The sequence below is a fragment of the Leopardus geoffroyi genome, chromosome B2 (genome assembly GCF_018350155.1).
Source record: "Leopardus geoffroyi isolate Oge1 chromosome B2, O.geoffroyi_Oge1_pat1.0, whole genome shotgun sequence".
NCBI classification, from domain to species: domain Eukaryota; kingdom Metazoa; phylum Chordata; class Mammalia; order Carnivora; family Felidae; genus Leopardus; species Leopardus geoffroyi.
The window spans coordinates 98,698,753-98,719,631 of NC_059332.1; the positions used below are offsets into that span (position 1 = coordinate 98,698,753).

General features: G+C 41.4%; 1 protein-coding gene across 6 annotated transcripts in view; it reads left to right on the plus strand.

Moving 5' to 3' along the window:
* Positions 1-20,879, plus strand: part of LOC123608828 — a 186,211-nt gene that overhangs the window by 141,424 nt on the left and 23,908 nt on the right. For all 6 annotated transcript variants that reach the window (XM_045499212.1, XM_045499211.1, XM_045499215.1 and 3 more), the window contains 4 exons: positions 5,269-5,498; positions 6,652-6,790; positions 8,482-8,602; positions 18,977-19,086. In XM_045499212.1, the coding sequence (XP_045355168.1) occupies positions 5,269-5,498; positions 6,652-6,790; positions 8,482-8,602; positions 18,977-19,086 (600 nt within the window). The remainder of the gene's footprint in view (positions 1-5,268; positions 5,499-6,651; positions 6,791-8,481; positions 8,603-18,976; positions 19,087-20,879) is intronic.

Sequence of the window (20,879 nt, forward strand, 5' to 3'; positions counted from 1 at the left end):
TTTGATAATATTTTGTTGAGAATTTTTGTATCTGTGTTAATCAGGGATATTGGCCTGTAATGATTTTTGGAGGGGGTGATGTCCTTGTCTGTTTTTGGTATCAGGTAATGCTGGCCTCATAAAATGTGTTTGGAAACATTCCCTCCTCTTTAATATTTTGGAAGTGTTTGACAAGGATAGATATTAAATCTTCTTTGAATGTTTGGTAGTATTCACCAGCTGTCTGGTCTTGGACTTTTCTTTGTTTGGAGGTTTTTGATTACTGATTTAATCTCCTTACTGGTAACTGGTCTATTTTGATTTTTTTGTTTTTTGGTTTTTTTTATGATTCAGTTTTTGAAGATTGTAAATTTGTAGGCACTTGTCTATTTCTTCTAGGTTGTACAATTTATTTGTGTATAATTGTTAATAATTGTCTCTATGATCCTTTGTATGTCTGTGGTATCAGTTGTAACTTCTGATTTTTATTTCTGATTTTATTTCTTTAAGCCCTCTCTTTTTTTTCTTGGTGAGTCTAGCTAAGGATTTGTCAATTTTGTTTATCTTTTCAAAGAACCACCTCTTTATTTTATTGATTTTTAAAATTATCTTTTTAGTCTTGATTTCATTTATTTCTACTCTGATTTTTATTATTTCTTCCTTTTACTAACTTGGGCTTTCTTTCTATCACTTAAGGCCAATGTATCCTTATTGATTTTTCTGTCTGAATGATCTATCAGTTGATGTAAGTGGGATGTCAAAGTCCCCTACCATTATTGTACTGCTGTCAATTTCTCCCTTTAGGTCTCTTAATATTTATTTTATATTTTTGGTGCTTTACATTGGATGAATATATATTTAGAAATGCTTTTCCTTTATTATAGTCTTTGCTTTAAAGTCTATTTTGTTTAAAGCTACACCAGCTTTGTTTTTCATCTCCATTTGCATGGAATAACCTTTTTCCATCCCTTCACTTTCAGTCAGTGTGTGTCCTTACTTATGAAGTGAGTCTCTTATAGGTAGTATATAAATATGCCTTGATTTTCTGTCTATTCAACCACTCTATGTTTTTTTTATTAGAGAATTTAGCCTATTTGCATTTATTTTAATTATTGATGGTATGTACTTATTGCCATTTTGTTACTTGTTGAGTGGCTGTTTTTGTAGTTCCTTTCTGTTCCTTCCTTTTTTTTCTTTCTTTCTTCCCTTCTGGTTTGATGACTTTCTTCAATGCTATGTTTAGTTTCCTTTGTCATCTTCTTTTATGTAGTTAATACGAGTTTTTGCTACACAGTTATTTTGAGGCTTGCATATATCATCCTATGTATATAACTATCAATTTTAAGTTGATAGCAACTTAAATTTGAACATGTTCTAAACTCTATGTTTTTATTACCACACCCCTTCACATTTTATGTTTTTGATATCATATTTTACATATTTTTATTTTATGTATCTCTTAACTAATCATTGTAGTTTTAGTTAATTTTACTTTTGTCTTTTAACCTCCATAGTAGCTTTATAAGTGATTAACTCATTATCTTTACTATACATTCACCTTTTCCAGTGATATTTTTACTTTTGTATGTATATTTGTTATTAATTAGTGACATCTCTTTTCTGCTTAAAGAAGTCCATTTAACATTCCTTGTAAGGCCAGTTTAGGAATGATGAACTCCTTTAGCTTTTGCCTGAAAAATTCTCTCTTCTTCAATTCTGAATGATAACCATTAGGTAGAGTATTCTTGGTTGGAAGTTTTTGCCTTTCAGTACTTTGAATATATCATGCCACTTTCTTCTAGCCTGCAACGTTTCTGCTGAGAAATCTGCTGATAGCCTTATGGTGTTTCTCTTGTAAATAATAATTTTTCTCTTGCTGCTTTTAAGATTCTCTCTTTAAGTTTTGACACTTTAATTAAAATGAGTTCACCTTATTTGGAACTCTCTGGTATTCCTGAACCTAGATATCTGTTTCCTTCCCTAGGTTAGGGAAGTTTTCAGTCATTATGCCTTCAAATAAGTTTTATGCCCATTTCTCTTTCTTTTCTCTTTCTAAGACCTCTATAATGCAAATGTTATTCTGCTCGATGTTGTCTCATAGGTCCCTTAAGCTATCTTCATTTTTTTTTTTTTTTTTTTTTTTCAACGTTTTTATTTTATTTTTGGGACAGAGAGAGAGCATGAACGGGGGAGGGGCAGAGAGAGAGGGAGACACAGAATCGGAAACGGGCTCCAGGCTCTGAGCCATCAGCCCAGAGCCCGACGCGGGGCTCGAACTCACGGACCGCGAGATCGTGACCTGGCTGAAGCCGGACGCTTAACCGACTGCGCCACCCAGGCGCCCCTCTTCATTTTTTTAAAATTCCTTTTTCCTTTTGCAGCTCTGTCTGGGTGAATTTCATTACTTTGTATTCCAGCTTGCTGACCTGTTCATCTGCTTCATCCAGTCTGATGTTTAACCCCTCTAGTGTATTTTTCAGTTATTATATTCTTCAGCTCTAGGACTCCTGTTTCATACTATTATATTTTCTATTTCTTTGTTGAAGTCCTTACTATGTAAATCCATTCTTCTCCCAAGTTTGGTAAGCATCCATTACCCTGAATCTTTATCAGATAGAGTCCTTATCTCCATAGCATTATGACCTTTTTCTGAGGTTTTATCTTATTCTTTCATTTGGAACATATTTTTCTGTTTCCTCACTTTTCTTGACTCTCTGTGTTTGTTTCTATGTATTAGGCCAGACAGTTACCTCTCTCAGCCTTGGCATGCTCTTGTGCAGTTGATGAAAGTTCTCATTCAACCTTGCCCTAGCTCTTGGTTGTTTCTTGCGACTTTGTGATTGTCTGATCAACTTGATTTATTGTTGATATGTCCTATGGTCGAGATGTACCAGAGCCTGTCAGTGTTCTAAGGGGAGGAATTTCATTTAGCACCAAGTTTCAGGCTAATCGAAAGTCAGACCCTCAGGTAGCAGCTTTTAAAATATGCAAATATAGTCTTGTGGGGCCACAGTCATGATCCCTGCTGCCTCCAAACCAAAAGATCTGAAGGTGTCCTTGGGTGACAGTTGCAAAATGTGGGACTCTAGACAAGTATATAAACTCCTTTCTGTGAGGTCTTATTGAGCTGTATTGAGGTGAAGGGGGTGAACAAGGATGATGTCTTCCTGCTTATGTTCCCTGGGAGCACTTCTGTAGCCTCTAGATGTATGGAAAACTTGAAGCCTGTTCCTCAGCCTGAAGCCCCAGGATAAGTAAATGGGCTTTTGTCACAGGAAGGCAAGGTTGTGTCTCAGTTGGCTGTCTGCAGTGCCCTGGAGTGGTGGCCTGCCAAGTACTGTCTTTCTGATTCTTATATTCCCTTGGAGCTCCGGAATGTCAGCCCCCTTGGCCGTGAGGGCCAGGCAGTCAAGGAGCATCCTCTGTATGGAGTGCACATATCCACTGGCTTAACTAAGCAGCTAGAGAGTGTAGGGGGTGGGGCACACTCTCCAACTTAGAAAGGCAGCAGGAAAGGGTCTTGACTGCATGTGCCCAGGAGTTTCAGGAATGCAGCAGGAGAGTGCCTTGTCTGGGTGCATATTCTGGCTTTAGGCTCAGAGCAGAAAAATGCCAGGACTGCTCACAGTTGCCAGCCCCAACCAGTGAGTGGGGGAGTGTTGCAACCACCTGTGCTCACCAACCAGCTTTAGTTCGGGAGTGGGAGACTGCTGCTACTGCTTGCTCTTGCCTGCCCCAGCTGGGGAGCAGGGAAGTGTTGGCACTGGTGCCTGCTCTGGCTTCAGCAAGACAAAGGGGATAATGCCACAGTCCATCGCCCCGCTTGTCTTAGCAAGGTGGTGGCGGAGAGGATTTTGCATCTGAGTTCACCCACCTGTGCTAGCAGGATAGGTGGAGGGTGAAATATTGGCATCTGCCAGTGGCATCCTTCATCTCTGGGGAAAGTCCAACTGCCCCTGCTCCTCCAGCAGATGATTTTAGATCAGCAAATAAATCGCCTTCACATATAGTCTAGGCGCTTTTTAAACTGGCATTTTTTAACTGGGTCTTTGGGTGAAACTGCACACAAGCCCTTTAAAAGGAGCATCCTGGGGCTTTTTGAGCAGAGGGGGCCAATTACATGGCCTCTACGCTGCCCCCTCCCAGTCACCATGTTCAGCCTTGGCCTGTTGAATATTTTTGGCCACTGCATAAGATGTCATTTGGTGAAAATTTTCCGAGGATAAAGCAAATCTGGAAGTGCCTGGGTTAGCTTGCTGTTGAGTAGGTAGGTCACTTGAGGGGTTGTCAGCTGTGTGCAGGAGCTGCTGGCTGTCCCCTGGGTCTGGCTGGCCAACTCTGCCTCTGACCAAGCCTCTTTCTGGCAACCACGCCTTTCTTTAGATATGTTACTAGTACTGATCTGGGATCCAGTTACACTAGGTGGTGGTTCTTCCTGTTCTGAGCCAAGAAACTTGAGCGTCTGAGGTGCTGTTACCTGAATGTTCTCTGAGGCCCTTCTTGTCATAACATTATGATCCAGGTTTGCCACCTTTTCTGCAAAGGAATATTCCTTTTCCTGTGACTGAGACACTGTCATCAGGCTGAGGTTCCTGGACACAGGTCCCCATTTTGTCTTTCACTCTCTGGGTGACTCTGGACCTCACACCACTGGCTGCCGGAGAGGGGACCTGAAAACCTTGTTCCCTCTAATTCTCCAGGGCTCATAGCAGTCCCTCAACAAACACTTAAGGAAAGCACCAATGAATGAATGAACAAATAATCCTAAAGTATAATTGCCTATTGAATAATAAATTCAAATTAAGAGACATGTGAAGTTTTAAAGGATGGGAGAAGGAATAGGAGATAAGGTAAATTTAAGTTTCCATTTCTTCACCCACAAAATGAGTAAAATCCCTAATTTAAGGTTTTATTACAGCTCCACCGTGATGGGGAATTAAATCTCAAGTGTGTTGAAGGGCACTTTCCAGAATGCAGAGGCTGAACGTGAAAGGCTCCGTTTTCCAAAGGCAGATAAAATGTTAGTACCCAAGTAAAGAGTTTTTAAAATGAGTGGTTCAAGACCCAAGCAGGAAGCTGAAATGGAGACATTTCCCTCTTTTCTGTATACTGTCTATTTAGGAAGAATGTTTACTCTCTCTAAGCTTTAAATGTGCTATAGGCCTGCAAACCATTCCTCCTGGGGAGAATAGGCCTTCTCCAAAATGTTCATTCTGCATGGGCTGCATGTAAAATGTCATCGCATATTGACCTATGATCAATAAAGAAGAATTTCTATAATGCTTTCAGCCAGATTTGTCCAGAGTGCCAGGATTCAGAAGTCAGTTCCAAAGCAGCCCCAAGGTCTCCGAGCTGCTGAGGGGCCCATGCAATACGATGATGTCTCTTGCTTTCCTGAGATCATTTCTGGTGCTGTGGAAGCAGCTGGAAATGCTGAAGGACCACTGGGGCCAGCTCAAACTGCAAGGCCAGGACGGCAGTTCTGTCTCCCTCCACAACCAGTTCTCAGAACTCTACGGGTAAGTGTTGCTAAGGTGGAAATTCTCATGGACGAGTGGAATCTGAGGCTTGGCACATTCCTGCCCCTTGCTCTGAGGCAGAGATTTGGTCCATGAATTCTGGTATGCCCAGCCCCACCCAGCTCAGAGGAAGCTGGGCAATATGTCTCTATAAACAGTGCTTTACAGGAAAAGCTGGGTTCTACTGAATTCAGGGACAGTGCTGGGTTCCACTAAGCAATACTGTACATCATTTACCCAGAGTTCTGTCCCTGGGAACTTGTGCTTCTCAAGTGTTCCCATGGTGCTGACTCTAAGCTTTTTTAGTTCATAGGATCCCAGCAAGCACTGGGTAGGGAGATGCTGCTGCTGTGAACTCTTCCCTACTTTCTACCCCATTAGACCCAAGTGCTGGGTCTCTGAGAGTTTCACCCACTACGGCCAGAGGTATAATATGGTGCAACATGAGATCTTAGGTCTGTGGGATGGTAGGGTGTTTTCACACTTCAGGCTCTGGCTGGGATGAATTAGCTGTCAGAAAAGATATGTTGCCTCTTCCATGTGTCTGTTATCAAACAAGCATTTACCATCCTTGGACCTTACTGGGCATAAGAAGGTTCTCTTTGGTGCCATAGTCCTTGTGGTCTATTTTATGAATTATCACAGTCAGCTTTCCTGGTAACTAGGGAATGAGAAAACTTGTCATTTTTTTTTAAAGTTTATTAATTTATTTTTGGAGATAGCACAAGTAGGGGGAGGGGCATAGAGAGAGAGAAAAAGAGAGAATCCCAAGCAGGCTCTGCACTGACAGAGCTTGAACTGATGCACTGATGCAGAGCTTGAACTCACAGACCATGAGATCTTGACCTGAGCTGAAATCAAGAGTTGGCTGCTTAACTGACTGAGCCACCCAGGTGCCCCAAAACTTGTCAATATTTTGAAGACTAAATGAAGACTAAAATTAAATGTGCCCAGTGGGAAAAGGCCTAGGATTTAATATTGACTAAGGGTGCAACAACTATAGTGAATTTAGATGTCGATGTGAGTATCTAAAATGGGTTGGGAGGTTTATACATGATGACAGGAGACAGAACATGAATGAAAATAATTGTCAGAGAATCTGAATGAGAAAAAATATGTTTGTTTACTAATTTTGGTCTCTCTTCTTTAATAGAACGGACATCCTCTACCCCAGCATGAAAGCTATAGCTAGGCGGATGGGGAAAGAAGATGAATTTGAAGATCTCATAATAAGTAGTCAGTCTATTCTTCCCCCTGAAGGAGCTTCAGAAATTGAAATAAAAATTCAACAGGTATGCAGGAGCCATTTTGAATTTGACTTTGAAAATTTGCTTTATGGCATAAGCATGTAATACTACAGATACACCCAAGTGGTTTTTTTTCTAAGACATTAAGTGTAGATTGTAGGTGTGTAAATCACTGAACAGGCTCAGAAGGAACTAAGTACCTAAAGGCATGTAGGGCTTTGATTAAGCAAATAACTACCCCTAATGTTCCCATTTTGTAAGTCTGAATCTTCATATTTTGATTTTCCTCAAATTAAGGTGGACTACCACACAAAAAAAGACTGTGATAGAGAACATAACCACTAGCATCTTAAACATAAAATCTAGGGGTACCTGCGTGGTTCAGTTGGTTGAGCGTCTGACTCTTGATCTCAACTCAGGTCATGATCTCACAGTTCATGAGTTCGAGCCCAACGTGGGGCTCTGCTCTGACAGGGCAGAGCCTGCTTAGGATTCTCTCTCTCATGCTCTCTCTGCCCCTCCCCCACTCGCATTGTCTCTGTCTCTCTCAAAACAAATAAATAAACTGAAAAAAAAAAACATAAAATCTGGCACACAATTATCTGCCCCCCACACACACCCATGGCAATGGAATGTATTTAAAATAGCTCCTGTGGGGCGCCTGGGTGGCGCAGTCGGTTAAGCGTCCGACTTCAGCCAGGTCACGATCTCGCGGTCCATGAGTTCGAGCCCCGCGTCGGGCTCTGGGCTGATGGCTCAGAGCCTGGAGCCTGTTTCCGATTCTGTGTCTCCCTCTCTCTCTGCCCCTCCCCTGTTCATGCTCTGTCTCTCTCTGTCCCAAAAATAAATAAACGTTGAAAAAAAAAATTAAATATTTTAAAAAATAAAATAGCTCCTGTGATTTTTTTTTTTTTTCCTGAGAGTAAGACCACGCAATTTATGCACTAATCCATTTGGTATATGCTAGATGATCTATGTGAGAGGCTGTTTTCCCAAGTGTTTGTTTACCTTTGTCCTGGGACATAGACCCAATGTGGCTGTGCTCACTGTCACAGGCAAACAAAACCTCTAGCTGTTTGAGTGTCAACGCAGAGATTCACGTCCCCTGAACATCAAGGAGAATTCAGCTCCCCCGCCTCCAACATACACACATCCCAGTCCCGAATCCCCTTGGTAACCCTTCTGAATCCTGGTTCTCTCTAGTACCTGGGGTCCTCTGACAGGGAGAAATGTGGGCCCAACAAGCATAGTGGATAAAATAAGGGTTCATGGTTATTGGGAAAATTTTCTGTTGGTCGTGTTTAGAATTTTAATCTTCTCGTGAAATCCCTCTTGATATCTAAATCAAGTTTTAGGCCCAAGGGTTTCTCTTGTAATAACAGCTCATGAAATTCCTGGCCAGATTTAGAGACCCCCAAACACATGAGGTCACCTCAGACATTGAGCACTTTGCAATTTAGCAGAACTTGGTTTAAAAAAATAAAATAATAAAAACAAATAAATAAAAGGTTATGTTTTATCAGTGGGGATGTGGACCAGGAAAAGATGCTGATCCCCAAAGAGGTATATCTACGGTCGCAGAAGTACTTAGAAACCCAAGAAAGGAACCCTTTCGTCTTCCCTGGGAGAGAGTAGCTAAGGGACAGCACCTAATCCCAGACCCTTCTGCAGGAATGTGACTTGGGAGCTCAGAGTATAAGCTGAGTGTAGAAAGTGACTCAAACTTCTTACTCTAGCTTCAGAAGCTTCTGGAAAATCTTGAAATTCATATGATCCAGGAAGTATTAAGAAAAGTTAAGAGAGAAAGAGCACTGGTTGTATCAGAAAAGTCCAAGGACCAGGGTACTCTCCCTACAGGTAAAGTATGTTTATTTTATTACTTTACAAAATAGCATTTATTGTTTTTTTCCTAATTGTGAAAGCAATCCATGTGTCATTTTCATGGTAAAAAGGTACTATAATGTCCAGACAATGATATAAAAATGACTTTTTCATAACTTGGCCCAGAGAGAACTATTAACATTTTGACATATTTCCTTCCACTTAAAATCTTTTAAATAGAAAACATTTGTTAAGTTCAGTTTCAGCTCTGTTGATTAACTCATAACTGAAATAAAGTTGAAATGGGGAAAACATATAAGCTTTTCTTACTTGTAATATATTTAAGTGCACGTATGTATTATACATACATATAACATATAAATGTCAAAATCTTACAAACACATGTATTTGGGGTGGGAAGGTAATCAAAATTATTTCCTTTCATCTGAGCTCTAAAGTCAGGGTCACTTCATGGACATGTGATCTGCACACTCACACAGGATTCAGGGGTACTTGGGGCTTAATGTTCTATGGCTGCCATCTTGAAACTCTTAATTTTGACTAAGAGTTTGTGTTTTGTAAGCGGAATCCAGTGAGTCAATGGAGAATGCACCAAGACTTGGAGCCTTGCCTTACATGAAGTCCTGCTTCTTACTGCCTCCCCACCTTGCCGAATGGCTCTTAGCTACCTATTCGTCTGCTCTCTAGTACCCTGGGCGCCCCTAATCTCCCCCTCACCATCCCCACCAGGCCATTGCTGCTGTCCTCCACTCCAGGGAGAGGGGGGTGGTTGCTGAGCAGGAGGAGGATGGGGATATGTGTACCTAGTAATATCTCAATGACCCTAGTCTGGCAACATCATGGTACATCTAATGGGAGCAAGCCTATTGCCTATCCTTAGATTTGTACAATATCCCAGGACAGAGGCTACAATACCCTTGGGATTGCCTATCCACAGTGGGCCCCTGGGAAGGAAAGATGCCTGGTTCAACTTCTCCACCCCTGGCCAGGGCACAGAACCTCAGTTCAGTAGCTACACAGGCCCTCATGCTCCCAGTCACAGGGTAGAGCTCCTCAGAGTGAGTGTCTCACTCTCCTCACAAGCATTCCCATGCCTAGGGAGTACAACATTAAAAACAAATAAAAACACCATGACAGGTCAAGAAAGAGACTGCAGAAGAAAGAAAACACTATATTTTAGTATCTATAATGGTGCTTTTCTTCCCTGCTTTTTGGAAAAGAGGCCCTGCATTTTTATTTTGCACAGCGTGCCGTCGATTACGTAGCTGGTCCTGTCTGAACTGTCTACTCCTAACTCCTACTAATTCTGTAGGAAAATTCACAACCTTTGAACCATGGAGGGGTTGTTTGACTAGCAAACGAAATTAGATTTTCTTCTTGAGACAAAGTCCACAGACATTATAATGTTAATTAATAACATCTGTCCTCACCTAAGACATTGTCATTTTATCAGTGCTTCGGGTAATTGAATTCTATGAACAGGGCTTTGGCAGAAGGCTGTGCAGTGAGAGGGCAAGCCACTTCTCGGCTAGGGGTGTCACCAGAGAGCTGAATGTCACCAGAAAGCTGAGTGTGGTTGAGCTTCATTTACAGAACATTTAACAAGACACAAAAAGCACGTGTTATTGTGCTGTGATGGCTGCTTCCAGGCAACTCCCCTCTGAGTCTTGGGAGAAAATCCACAAGTGCACAGCACGTGCAACCATCTTCATGTTTCAGGCTGTGGTTTAATGAGACGCCCAGATGGGGGGCAAGGGACAAAGCTTTTTTGCTTTGAGGCTCTGTGTGCTGCCTTGTGCAGGGTGCTGTCAGCTGTGCTTGGAAAGAGCCTCCATAAGGGGCTGGTGGGAGTTAGGCAGAGGGGCGGAGTAGAGTTATGTTTATTTATTTATTTATTTATTTATTACTATTATTTTTTTATTATATGAAATTTATTGTCAAATTAGTTTCCATACAACACCCAGTGCTCATCCCAAAAGATGCTCTCTTCAATGCCCATCACCTACCCTCCCCTCCCTCCCACCCCCCATCAACCCTCAGTTTGTTCTCAGGTTTTAAGAGTCTCTTATGCTTTTGCTCTGGGGTAGAGTTATTTTTAACGGTGCTAACATTGATATTATCAAAACTTAGGGGCACCTGGGTGGCTCAGTCGGTTAAGCGTCCGACTTCGGCTCAGGTCATGATCTCGCGGTCCGTGAGTTCGAGCCCCGCGTCGGGCTCTGTGCTGACAGCTCAGAGCCTGGAGCCTGTTTCAGATTCTGTGTCTCCCTCTCTCTCTGACCCTCCCCCGTTCATGCTCTGTCTCTCTCTGTCTCAAAAATAAATAAACGTTAATTAAAAAAAAAGATATTATCAAAACTTACTTTGGCTTGAGTGTACTGGCCAGTTGTAAACTCTTGTTCAAATTCTGTACTCATGTACATGTAAATGCCAATAGTGAGGGTGTTTTCTTATTGTTGACTCAATGTGAGTATCCTCCTGTAGTGAGTTCCCTCAGTGCAAGTGATGGAGTCCCCACCGTATGCCCGGTGTCCTTCAGTGTAGTCTTCCTGAGACCTCTGTGGGCTAGGAAACTTCGAAGAAGGCAATAAAACCTTGGAATCTCCACCTTCCTACTGCTCATCTCAGTGGCAAAAAGCAGTCATAGTGGATGGGGCTTCCGACACGGGCCGCCCTTTGAGGTCAAGGTTACCTTGGGGTTAGGGATTTCTACAGAGGGAGTTGGGAATGGAGACTATTGAGATCCAGGGGACATGCCAGGCTCTTGTCCTTCCCTCAGGGTCTCCTCTTTTCCTGTTGGACAACTCTGGTGTCTATGTTTGTGCCTGCCAGAAATCAGCCCTCTAATACTTCTCTATCTTTTCCCTCTTTCCCACCTTCTCTTGGAGCTTAGTCTTCTTCTAGAGCTTCTGAATGGGTTTCCAGTTTGTCAGTGAGCATCCGAAAATGCAGCAGCCACACCTGGTCCAGTGTTGGTTTGTGATAGCTGAACTAGTGCTCCCCTGGGAGCTTTAAAAAGCAGCTCCAGACAATCTTATTCAGCCTCAGGGCTTGGCTTAGCATAGAGATGGGTTCCACTGATTCAAAAAGGCTCTGCTATTCTCCATATTTAGCATTTTAGCATTCAAGTCATTTTTAATTGATTTTCTCAATTTCTCTGAACATTTATAAGGTCAGCAGTCTCCAAAGTGGAGTGCGTATATCCCAGGAGTGTGGGAAGAAAATATTAAAACTTCTAAGTAGATTAAATCCATACGTAAGAAGTCACATGTCACACTACACACTGAGGTGTCCTGAAGTGACCACTTGGAGGCAATCCACAAGCAAGCACTAAGAAATAGTAAAGACAGGGGCGCCTGGGTGGCTCAGTGAAGCGTCCAACTTCAGCTCAGGTCACGATCTCATGGTTTGTGAGTTCGAGCCCTGCGTCAGACTCTGTGCTGACAGCTCAGAGCCTGGAGCCTGCTTCGGATTCTGTGTCTCCCTTTCTCTATGCCCCTCCCCCACTCACACTCTGTCTCTCTCTCTCTCAAAAATAAAATAAACATCAAAAAATTTTTTAAAAAAAGAAAAAAGTAATAGTAAAGACATTTCTAATCCTTGTACATGCTTATCTTCAGCCACAGTATGAGGTTAAAAAAGATAAGTTAACCACATCTGATAAGAAGTCAGACAAAAAATTTCAAAAGGTCAAGAAAACTCTAGGAATGTAGACTGAGCTCCATTCTCATTGTTAATGAGCCTGGCCCTGAGTACATCATACTATACAGTATTAGCCAGTGATAGTGTTGTAGGTAGTTAGAAATACACAAATATACATATGTTAACAGTGAGTGGACAAAAATGTTTTGCTTAAGGGAAGCACAATCCAAACACTTAAAAGAGGGTGGCCGAGGCCAGCATTCCCAGCAGTGTGCCCTAGAACACAAGTTCCCCAACATTCTAGGGCAGGAGTTCTCTCATGCACCTTGCACTAACAGACTCCCAGGCTGCCTGAAGCTTCCCATTCCCTTCATAACACCAGCCGGCAAAATAGTCATTAATCACAGTCTTTGGATTGCCTGTGTTTACCTAGCTTCACTGATCATTGTTTGCTTCAAACCGGTTTATGCCACTTTTATTTGTCATTGTGTGTGGGTAATTTAATTAAGTATTATATAAACCAATGAAATGGGAGTACAAAAAGAGATCTTCTCAATAAAAATCAAGTTGAGGGGTGCCTGGGTGGTGCAATTGGTTAAGGGTCCAACTCCCGATCTTGGTTCAGGTCATTATCGAGCCCTGCATCAGGCTGTGCACTGATGGCATGGAGCCTATTTGGGATTCTATCTCTCCTCTCTGCCCCTCCTCTTCTTGTTCTCTCTCTATCTCGCTCTGTCTCTCTGTCTCTCTCTCTCTAAATAAATAAACTTAAAAAAAAACAAGTTGAAATGGATAAACTGTGGTACATCCAGTCAATGGCATATTATTTAATGCTAAAAAGAAATGAGCTATCAAACCATGAAAAGACAAGGATAAAAATGCACATTACTAAGTGAAAGAAGCCTGCCTGAAAAGGCTACACATTGCATGATTCCAACCATATGACATTCAAGAAAAGGCAGAACCGTGGAGATAGCAAAAAGATCAGTGGTTGCCAAAGGGTTAGAGGGGAGAGAAAGATGAACAGGCAGAACACGGGGATTTTAGGGCAGTGAAACTATTCTTTATGATGATATAATAGTGGATAGACGCCAATTATACATTTGTCAAACCCATAGTTTCACCAAGATTGTGAACTGTAATGTAAACTATGGACTTTGGGTGATAATAACATGTTAGTGTATGCTCATCAGTTATGACAGACATACCACACTGGTGTGGGATGTTGATAGTTGGGGAGGCTGTGTGTTGGAGGTGCCTCCAACAGGGAGGCAGGGAATATATGGGAACTCTCTGTACCCATCTGCTCAATTTTTCTATGGACTTAAAACTGCCCTTAAAAAATGACACATTTGGATTTTTTCATGGTCTTTTTATTTTTTCTTCATAAAAAGGAAGAAACAAGTAAACAAACAAACACAACAAAACACACACTAGGAATTGTAGACCATGTACTATGTGTTATGGTTTATAGAAAAAAGATAGTACAGAACTCCAATGTGTGGGCACATACAAAGGAAAGACCTAAGTTCTATATTAGAAAATTGGCAAATGTTTGTATATTTATGTATTTTTAATTTAAATAAAATGTTTAAGGTACTACATGTCATTTTTTAAGCATTCTCTGGTTTATCAGACTTCTTTTGATCAACCAACTCTTAGTCTTGATTGGATAAGAGGATTTCTACTGCGTTTTGCAGGGGTTGTGGGGGAAAGGTTTTATTTGTTGTCAAAGAAGTTTGGGAAACTTGTGGTAAATAATGCTAAAAAGATTTCTTTGCGCTAGACCTCAGAGCCTTTACTATCCTACTGTGCACTGTAAATCTCCAGGAGAGAGAGTATGAAATGTTCTTTACCTTTATTTGACCACAGAACCCTTTTCTCCCCTTGGGAATATCTATCATCAACTCAACTGTTCTGGGGAGCAGTTTGAGAAACACAGGAGTACAAAATACATTGCTTAAAGCAATAAGGTTTCAACCTACCCACCTTCTGGGGGAACCCTGGTGGTCAGGAGAACAACCTTGGTTGGCAGTTGTGTGCCTTCAAGTTTCAGTTCTGCTTGGCTCAGGACCCAGGAGCCACTCAGGCACAGAGGCCGGTGGTTGTGTTAGAGAAGTGAAATGCTACCAAACCAAGATACACTTCCTAGAGGGAGGAGGCTGCATAGGGGTGGGGGGAGCATTCATAGAGGGAGAGAGGGGAAGTGGTTTGGCGAGGAGGAAGTCAAAGTTTCCTCCAGCCAAAGGACCTGGGCACAGAATGAGAGGAAAGAACAAAACCCTAATTTAACCCCCAGTGTGCTGTCTCTTTCCCACCTCCATGCTACTGTCAAAAACTGCTTCATCTCAGAGAAGCCACAAACACAACACACAATGAAAATGAGACACATTTAGAGACCACAAACTCTGCTTGGCCAGAAATTACTTCTCTTGGATGAATTCTATTCTCCCTGGCTTCCCCTGACGCCTGCCTACAGATGTACTTATATGTCTGAACTTGAACTCATGAGGAAGAAGCACGGTGGGAAGATTTCCAGCACTCTGGTAAAATACTTCCCCTTCAGCTGAGCCCCAGAGCTAAACCCAAACCAGCTCTGTGGGCATTTGCCAGCTGACAGTCCCCAAACCAGAAGTATGTGGCAGATGTGGTCCCTTGCCAAGCTTTTCCATAAGCCAGAGACCTACCACTCAAGTACCCTGGAAAAAGTATCCAATTCTGTGTCTGAAAAATTTCTGAAACATACATGAACTCCATTTTGTCAAAGCTTAGACGTACAAAAGTCTTAAACATCTTAAGAAGTGTGAACTTCTAGGCACATTAACTCTTTCAGATTTTCCACTTCAGCTGTACCAGGACAATGGTGTTATGGCTAATCACCTTTATTGTCCTAAAGGAAAAACAAAGTCAGATTTATATGTTCGTGATGGAAAGTAGCCAATTGTAGAAGAATCGTGGAACCCCATTTTCAAACTCAGGACCACCCAGTAAACAACGTAATTGCAAATACCAGGTACTCCTGCATTGTCATTTCCACATTTCTGAGAGGACTGTGCTGGATGTTTCCTCTTGTGTGTACCAAGTCTCCTGTCAGAAAAATGAAAGTATGAGTATGAAATCACGTCTGAAATTAGAAACAGCTGGCGACAGGGAGTGGCCCTGTGTGTACTCTTGCTGATGGCCAGAACCCCCACAGCAGAAAAGGGAGTGGGGCAGGGCTTGGCTTCTATCTCTGACTCCATAGGTTTCTCTTTGTTTCAAGACTCCCCTGGGGCCATGCACAAGGAAGTAGGCCCTACCCAACGTAATTAAACATACACATGTGCTTTTGCTCTTCCATATGGACGTTAAGGAGTGTTGACATATTTCCACTGCTCCAGCACCGTCCTGTTGTTTTTAAGTTTGATTTTTTTTTAACAGCTAAAGCATTCACCTGGTTAAAACTCAAAACGATACAACAATATACATATTTAGAGATCAAGTTGCTACCACTGATCCCCTTTTGCCACCCCAAGTAGCCATTTTTATTAGTTTTTAATATATCCTAAGGGTGCTTCTTTATGCCTACACTAATTCATTCTTTCATTCAATTATCTATTTATTGAGCACCTAGTATGTTACACACTACTATATTTTAGGCACCATTTTGGGGTACAACCTTACTGTCATGGAGTAAAACTCCTTACTCTTGTGGAGTTTATCATCTAGAAGGGGATACACAGGTAATAAGTAACACAAGAAGTAAGAAAATAGTGGAGTAAGGAGGATGGCGTATGGAGGTTTGAAGGGAGCGCATTGCAATTTTACATAGGACGGTCAGGATAGACTTCAGGGAGAAAGTGACATATTGAGCAAAGTTTGAAGGAGGTGAGGGAGTTAGCTACGTGGGTATCTGTGGGAAGAGCATCCCAGACAGAAGAACAGTCCATCCAAGGGACTTGAGCAGAGTGTGCCTACCATGTTTATGAAGCAGAAAGACCCGTAGCCGGAGTGGAGAGAGAGTGGGAAAGAAGGAGGAGGTGAAGTCAGAGAGGAAGGGTGAAAAGAGAGAAAGTGGATCATGCAGGGCCTATTCTTAGTGTTTGCTCCGAGTGTGAGGCAGTGCCTGTCCCAGATTTTGATCTGGCATATGTTAATGGCATGTCTCTGGCTGCTGTGTTGAGAATGGACTGTAAAGGAAAAAGGATAGAAGAAGGGAGAGGCTGCTTTGGAGGCCTCTACAATAATCCCAGCAAGGGGAGATGGTGGCTCAAACAAGGTTGGGAGCAGTGAAAGTATTAAGTGGTCAGATTCAGGGCATGTTTTTGAAGTAACTACTAATGGATTGTGTGTTGGGTGTGGGGGAAAGAGAAGAGTCCATGATAAAACTCCCAAGAGTTTTGACCTGTGCAATTGGGAAAATAGAATTGCCATTAGCTGAGATGGAAAATTAGGGAGAGAAGTTCAAAGATTAGGGCGCCTGGGTGGCTCAGTAGGTTAAGCGACCAACTTCGGCTCGGGTCATGATCTCACATTTCGTGAGGTCAAGCCCTGTGTCAGGCTCTGTGCTGACAGCTTGGAGCCTGGAGCCTTCTTTGGATTCTGTGTCTCCCTCTCTCTCTGCCCTTCTCCTGCTCACACTCTGTCTCTCTCTCAAGAATAAATAAACATTTTAAAAAAAGTTAAAAAAAATAAAGAATTTAATTATGTACAAGTGATGTTTGAAATACCTTTTAGGGGTGGCTGGGTGGCTCAGTTAGTTAAGCATCCAACTCAATTTTGGCTCAGGTCATGATCTCACAGTCGTGAGATCAAGACTGCTTAGGATTCTCTCTCTCACTCTCCCTCTGCCTCTCTCTCAATCTCAAAATATAATTAATTAATTTTAAAAAACGAAAAAAAAAACCCTTTTAGACATCCAAGAAGAGATGCCAAGTGAGGATTAGATCTCAATTTGAAGGTTGTCCTCATATGGATGGTATTTAGCTATGAGACTACATAAGATAGCCAAGGAAGTGAGCGTAGATAGAAAAAAAGGAGGTGAACCAAGGGCTGAGTCCTAGGACACTCTTATGTTAAGTTCCGGGGTGGGGAGGGGAGCCTGGGTGGCTCAGTCCATTAAGTGTCTGACTCTTGATTTCGGCTCAGGTCATAATCTCACAGTTCATGAATTCGAGCCCTGTCAGGCTCTGCACTGGCAGCATGGAGTCTGCTTGGAATTCTCTCTCTCTCCCTCTCTCTATGCCCCTCCCCTGCTCTCTCGCTCTCTCGCTCTCTCTCTCTCTGTCTCAAAATAAATAAACTTAAAACAAAACAAACAAAAAGAGAGTTGGGGGAGAGGACAAGGAGAACCAGCAAAAGGGACTTAGAAGGAGCAGACACTGAGGTAGAGGAAAACTAGGACAGTGGTGTCCCAACATCTAGTGATGAAAGTTTCTCAAGCAGGAGGAATGTGACAAATTGTGTGAAATGCTTCTGGTAGTCAGGTAAAAGCAATGTTTTTAGTCATGTTGAGGTCACTGGTGTTTATAACAAAATCAGGTTCAGGGGAGTGATGGAGGGGAAAGCTGGGTGAGTGGGCTTACGAAGGATTTGGAGAGAAGTCACAGCCAGCCAGGATAGGCCTTTCTTCCTGAGAGTTTTGCTAAAAAGGGAGCAAAAAAAATGAAGCAATAGCTGACAGGGGAAGTGGGGTCAAAAGCAGGATTTTATGAGGTGGAAGAGATAACGTGAACTATTGTGAACGATCCAAGAAAGAGGGGAGAAGTGATATTGGAGAACACTGGCATTCTGGAGCAATAATCTTGAGTAGGCTTGAGGGGATATCCCCTCATTTAATATTTATCATGTCTTTCTTATAAAACATAACATGTTATATTCACTTTTCTTCACCTTGCATTTTTCACATAGAAATCAAGAGTTCTTAGGGCACCTGGGTGGCTCAGTCGGTTAAGTGTCCAACTTCGGCTCAGGTCATGATCTCACAGTTCGTGGGCTCAAGCCCCGCATCAGGCTCTTTGCTGACAGCTCAGAGCCTAGAGCCTGCTTCAAATACTGTGTCTCCCTCTATCTCTCTCTCTGCCCCTCCCCTGCTCATGCTCAGTCTTTCTATCTCTAAAAAATAAAAATAAACATTAAAAAAATTGGAAAAAAAACCTATGGTTCTTTTCCTATTAGTACATGGGGAGGTTTCTTTTCAGAGATGCATACTATTCCATTGGAATACCATAGTTTATATGTTGCTTCCAAGCTTCTGCTGTCCTAAACAATGCTTCTCTGAATAATTGCATATATGCCTCATCTTGTATGTGTCAGCCTATTGCTGCTTCAATCCAGGAGCTAAAGTTCATAGCCTGTCAGCCCTCAACATTTCTAGTCTGTAGCTGTAACTATAATAGCTCTTCATTTATTTATGTTAACTATATTAGGCCAAAATAATTGTTCAGATACCTAATGACTTAGTGAAAATAGATATCATGTAGGATCAATAATAACATTTGATTCGGGACCATTAGTTAGGATAACAGAATATTGTTCGTGGGGCTTCAGAGATACTTTTCCAAATCTTTTCATTAGGACTCTTGTTGTAGATCTTCCTTATTCCTATGTTCTGGAAGACCCTGTGTCCTCAGCCACTTCCTCCCCTCCCCCTTCCTCACCCGTTAAGTTTTGTGGATTTGGAAATAACAGCTTCTTGTGTCCAGTGTAATGCCATTAATCATTGTTCAGTGTTTCATGATACTAGCATCATTATGTTTCTCCCCCTAGACCTTTGGAAGCACCATGTCATGAAAGAAAACTTTTCAGTTATCAGACCACAAATAGTTGAAAAATTTGTACAGAGATTAATGGAAAATTACCAGGATGGTGGACTAGAGGTATGTATTGAAAGTTAGTCATTTTGGAGTGTATTTTTTTTTTTTTTTGTAACATTAACCCAAGCAAAGAAGACTTTCCCCTTAACCCATTTCCCAATGCTTCCCTTATTCCCTTAGAATGAATATAAGAACACTCAGGCTTAAAGTAGCAATCACTTGTTATAATTTTAATTTTGGGCAAAGACTGATTTCTAATAAATTAGGAGAGAGAAATTTGAATTTGCATGTTGACTAATTTCAGATTCAGCCAACTTTTTAAAGTAACCTTGGAGTTTGTTGATGAATGAGTTGTTTTAGCAACATTTCCTGCATTGATTTTTTTAATATTCAAAATTTAAAAGAGAGAAACTAAAATAGCCAATAATTCCAGTAACTAGAAAACATTTTTAAAATGTACAGTACAAAAAAAAAAAAAAAAAAAAACAACCAACAGAAAGGTAACATTTCCAACCCTCCTTATTCCACCATCCAGTTTCCTCTCCACAAAGCAAACCAGTTTCAACAATTTTTGGTATATATCTATTTGAATCCATAACAAGTCTATATAATATATATTTAACAATAATATGTATTTAATACATACAATATATATACACACAGTCCTTAAAGTTTTCAACTGTTTACTCTTGACTATTCCTAAATAGTGCTGAAAAGGCAAGATAAGAGAGTGTATGTGGATATTTGGCCATAGCAGAGCTTTTAGGATCATTAACAAATTAAACATAAGTACATTAGGTAGAAACAAATCCAGTTGCCTTTGAAATTCAACCATTTCTTTAAAAACCTGATTTAGCAAAACATACCTAATTTTTTAAAACAACATTTCCCTCAAATTTATATTTTTCTAAGTTCTTCAAATATTCCCCGTAATTTTATTAACAACACTTCAGTTTTTAATTACGAGACAGAGAATTCACTAGCTTGGTTGGGGATACATTTTTCCTCAGAGCTTGATGATTTATTTACATGTATTTCATTTAAGCTTTCAATGATACCCAAATGTAGTACTGTGTATTCTGATGAATGGGTGAAGTGGTCCCTTTTGGTCTCTGCAGCTCAGAGATTCTCAGCCAGAGATACAGAGGTAATTAGGGCAGGGCATGCTCAGAAACGTGTTTGAAGCACAGACTGTTGTGCCTCTCCTTTAAAAAAAGGAAGGCAACCCTGACACATGCTTCATCATGGATATACCTTGAAGACCTTATGCTCAGTGAAAAAAGCCAGTCACAAAAGCATAAATTCTGCACGATTCCACTTATATGAGGCACCCACAGTAGTCAAATTCATGGAGACAGAAAGTAGAATGGTGGTTGTTAGGAGCTGGGGGGAGGGCGAATGGGGAGTTGGTGTTCAGTGGGTATAAGAATTTCAGTTTTGCAAGCTGAAGACAGTTCTAGAGATCAACTGTACAACAGTGTGAATACCACTGGACTTTACACTGAAAAATAGTTTAAATGGGGGTGCCTGGGTGGCTCAGTTGGTTAAGCGTTTGACTCTTGATTTTAGCTCAGGCCATGATATCAGGGTTGTGAGTTCAAGCCCCACATTGGGCTCCATGCTGGGTGTGGAGCCTACTTACAAAAAGAAATGGTTTAAATGGCAAATTTTATGTTACATTTATTTTACTACAATAAAAACAAACAAAAAGGTTGTAACTCAAGATCTGCTCCCCTCCTATGTATACACTTTAGTCCAACACTGAAGATGGGGTCATCTAGGAAAGAAATGAGAGTATTAGGACAAACCCATATCAGGTATGACTGAAACTCAAGGCACACTGATCAGGTTGGTAC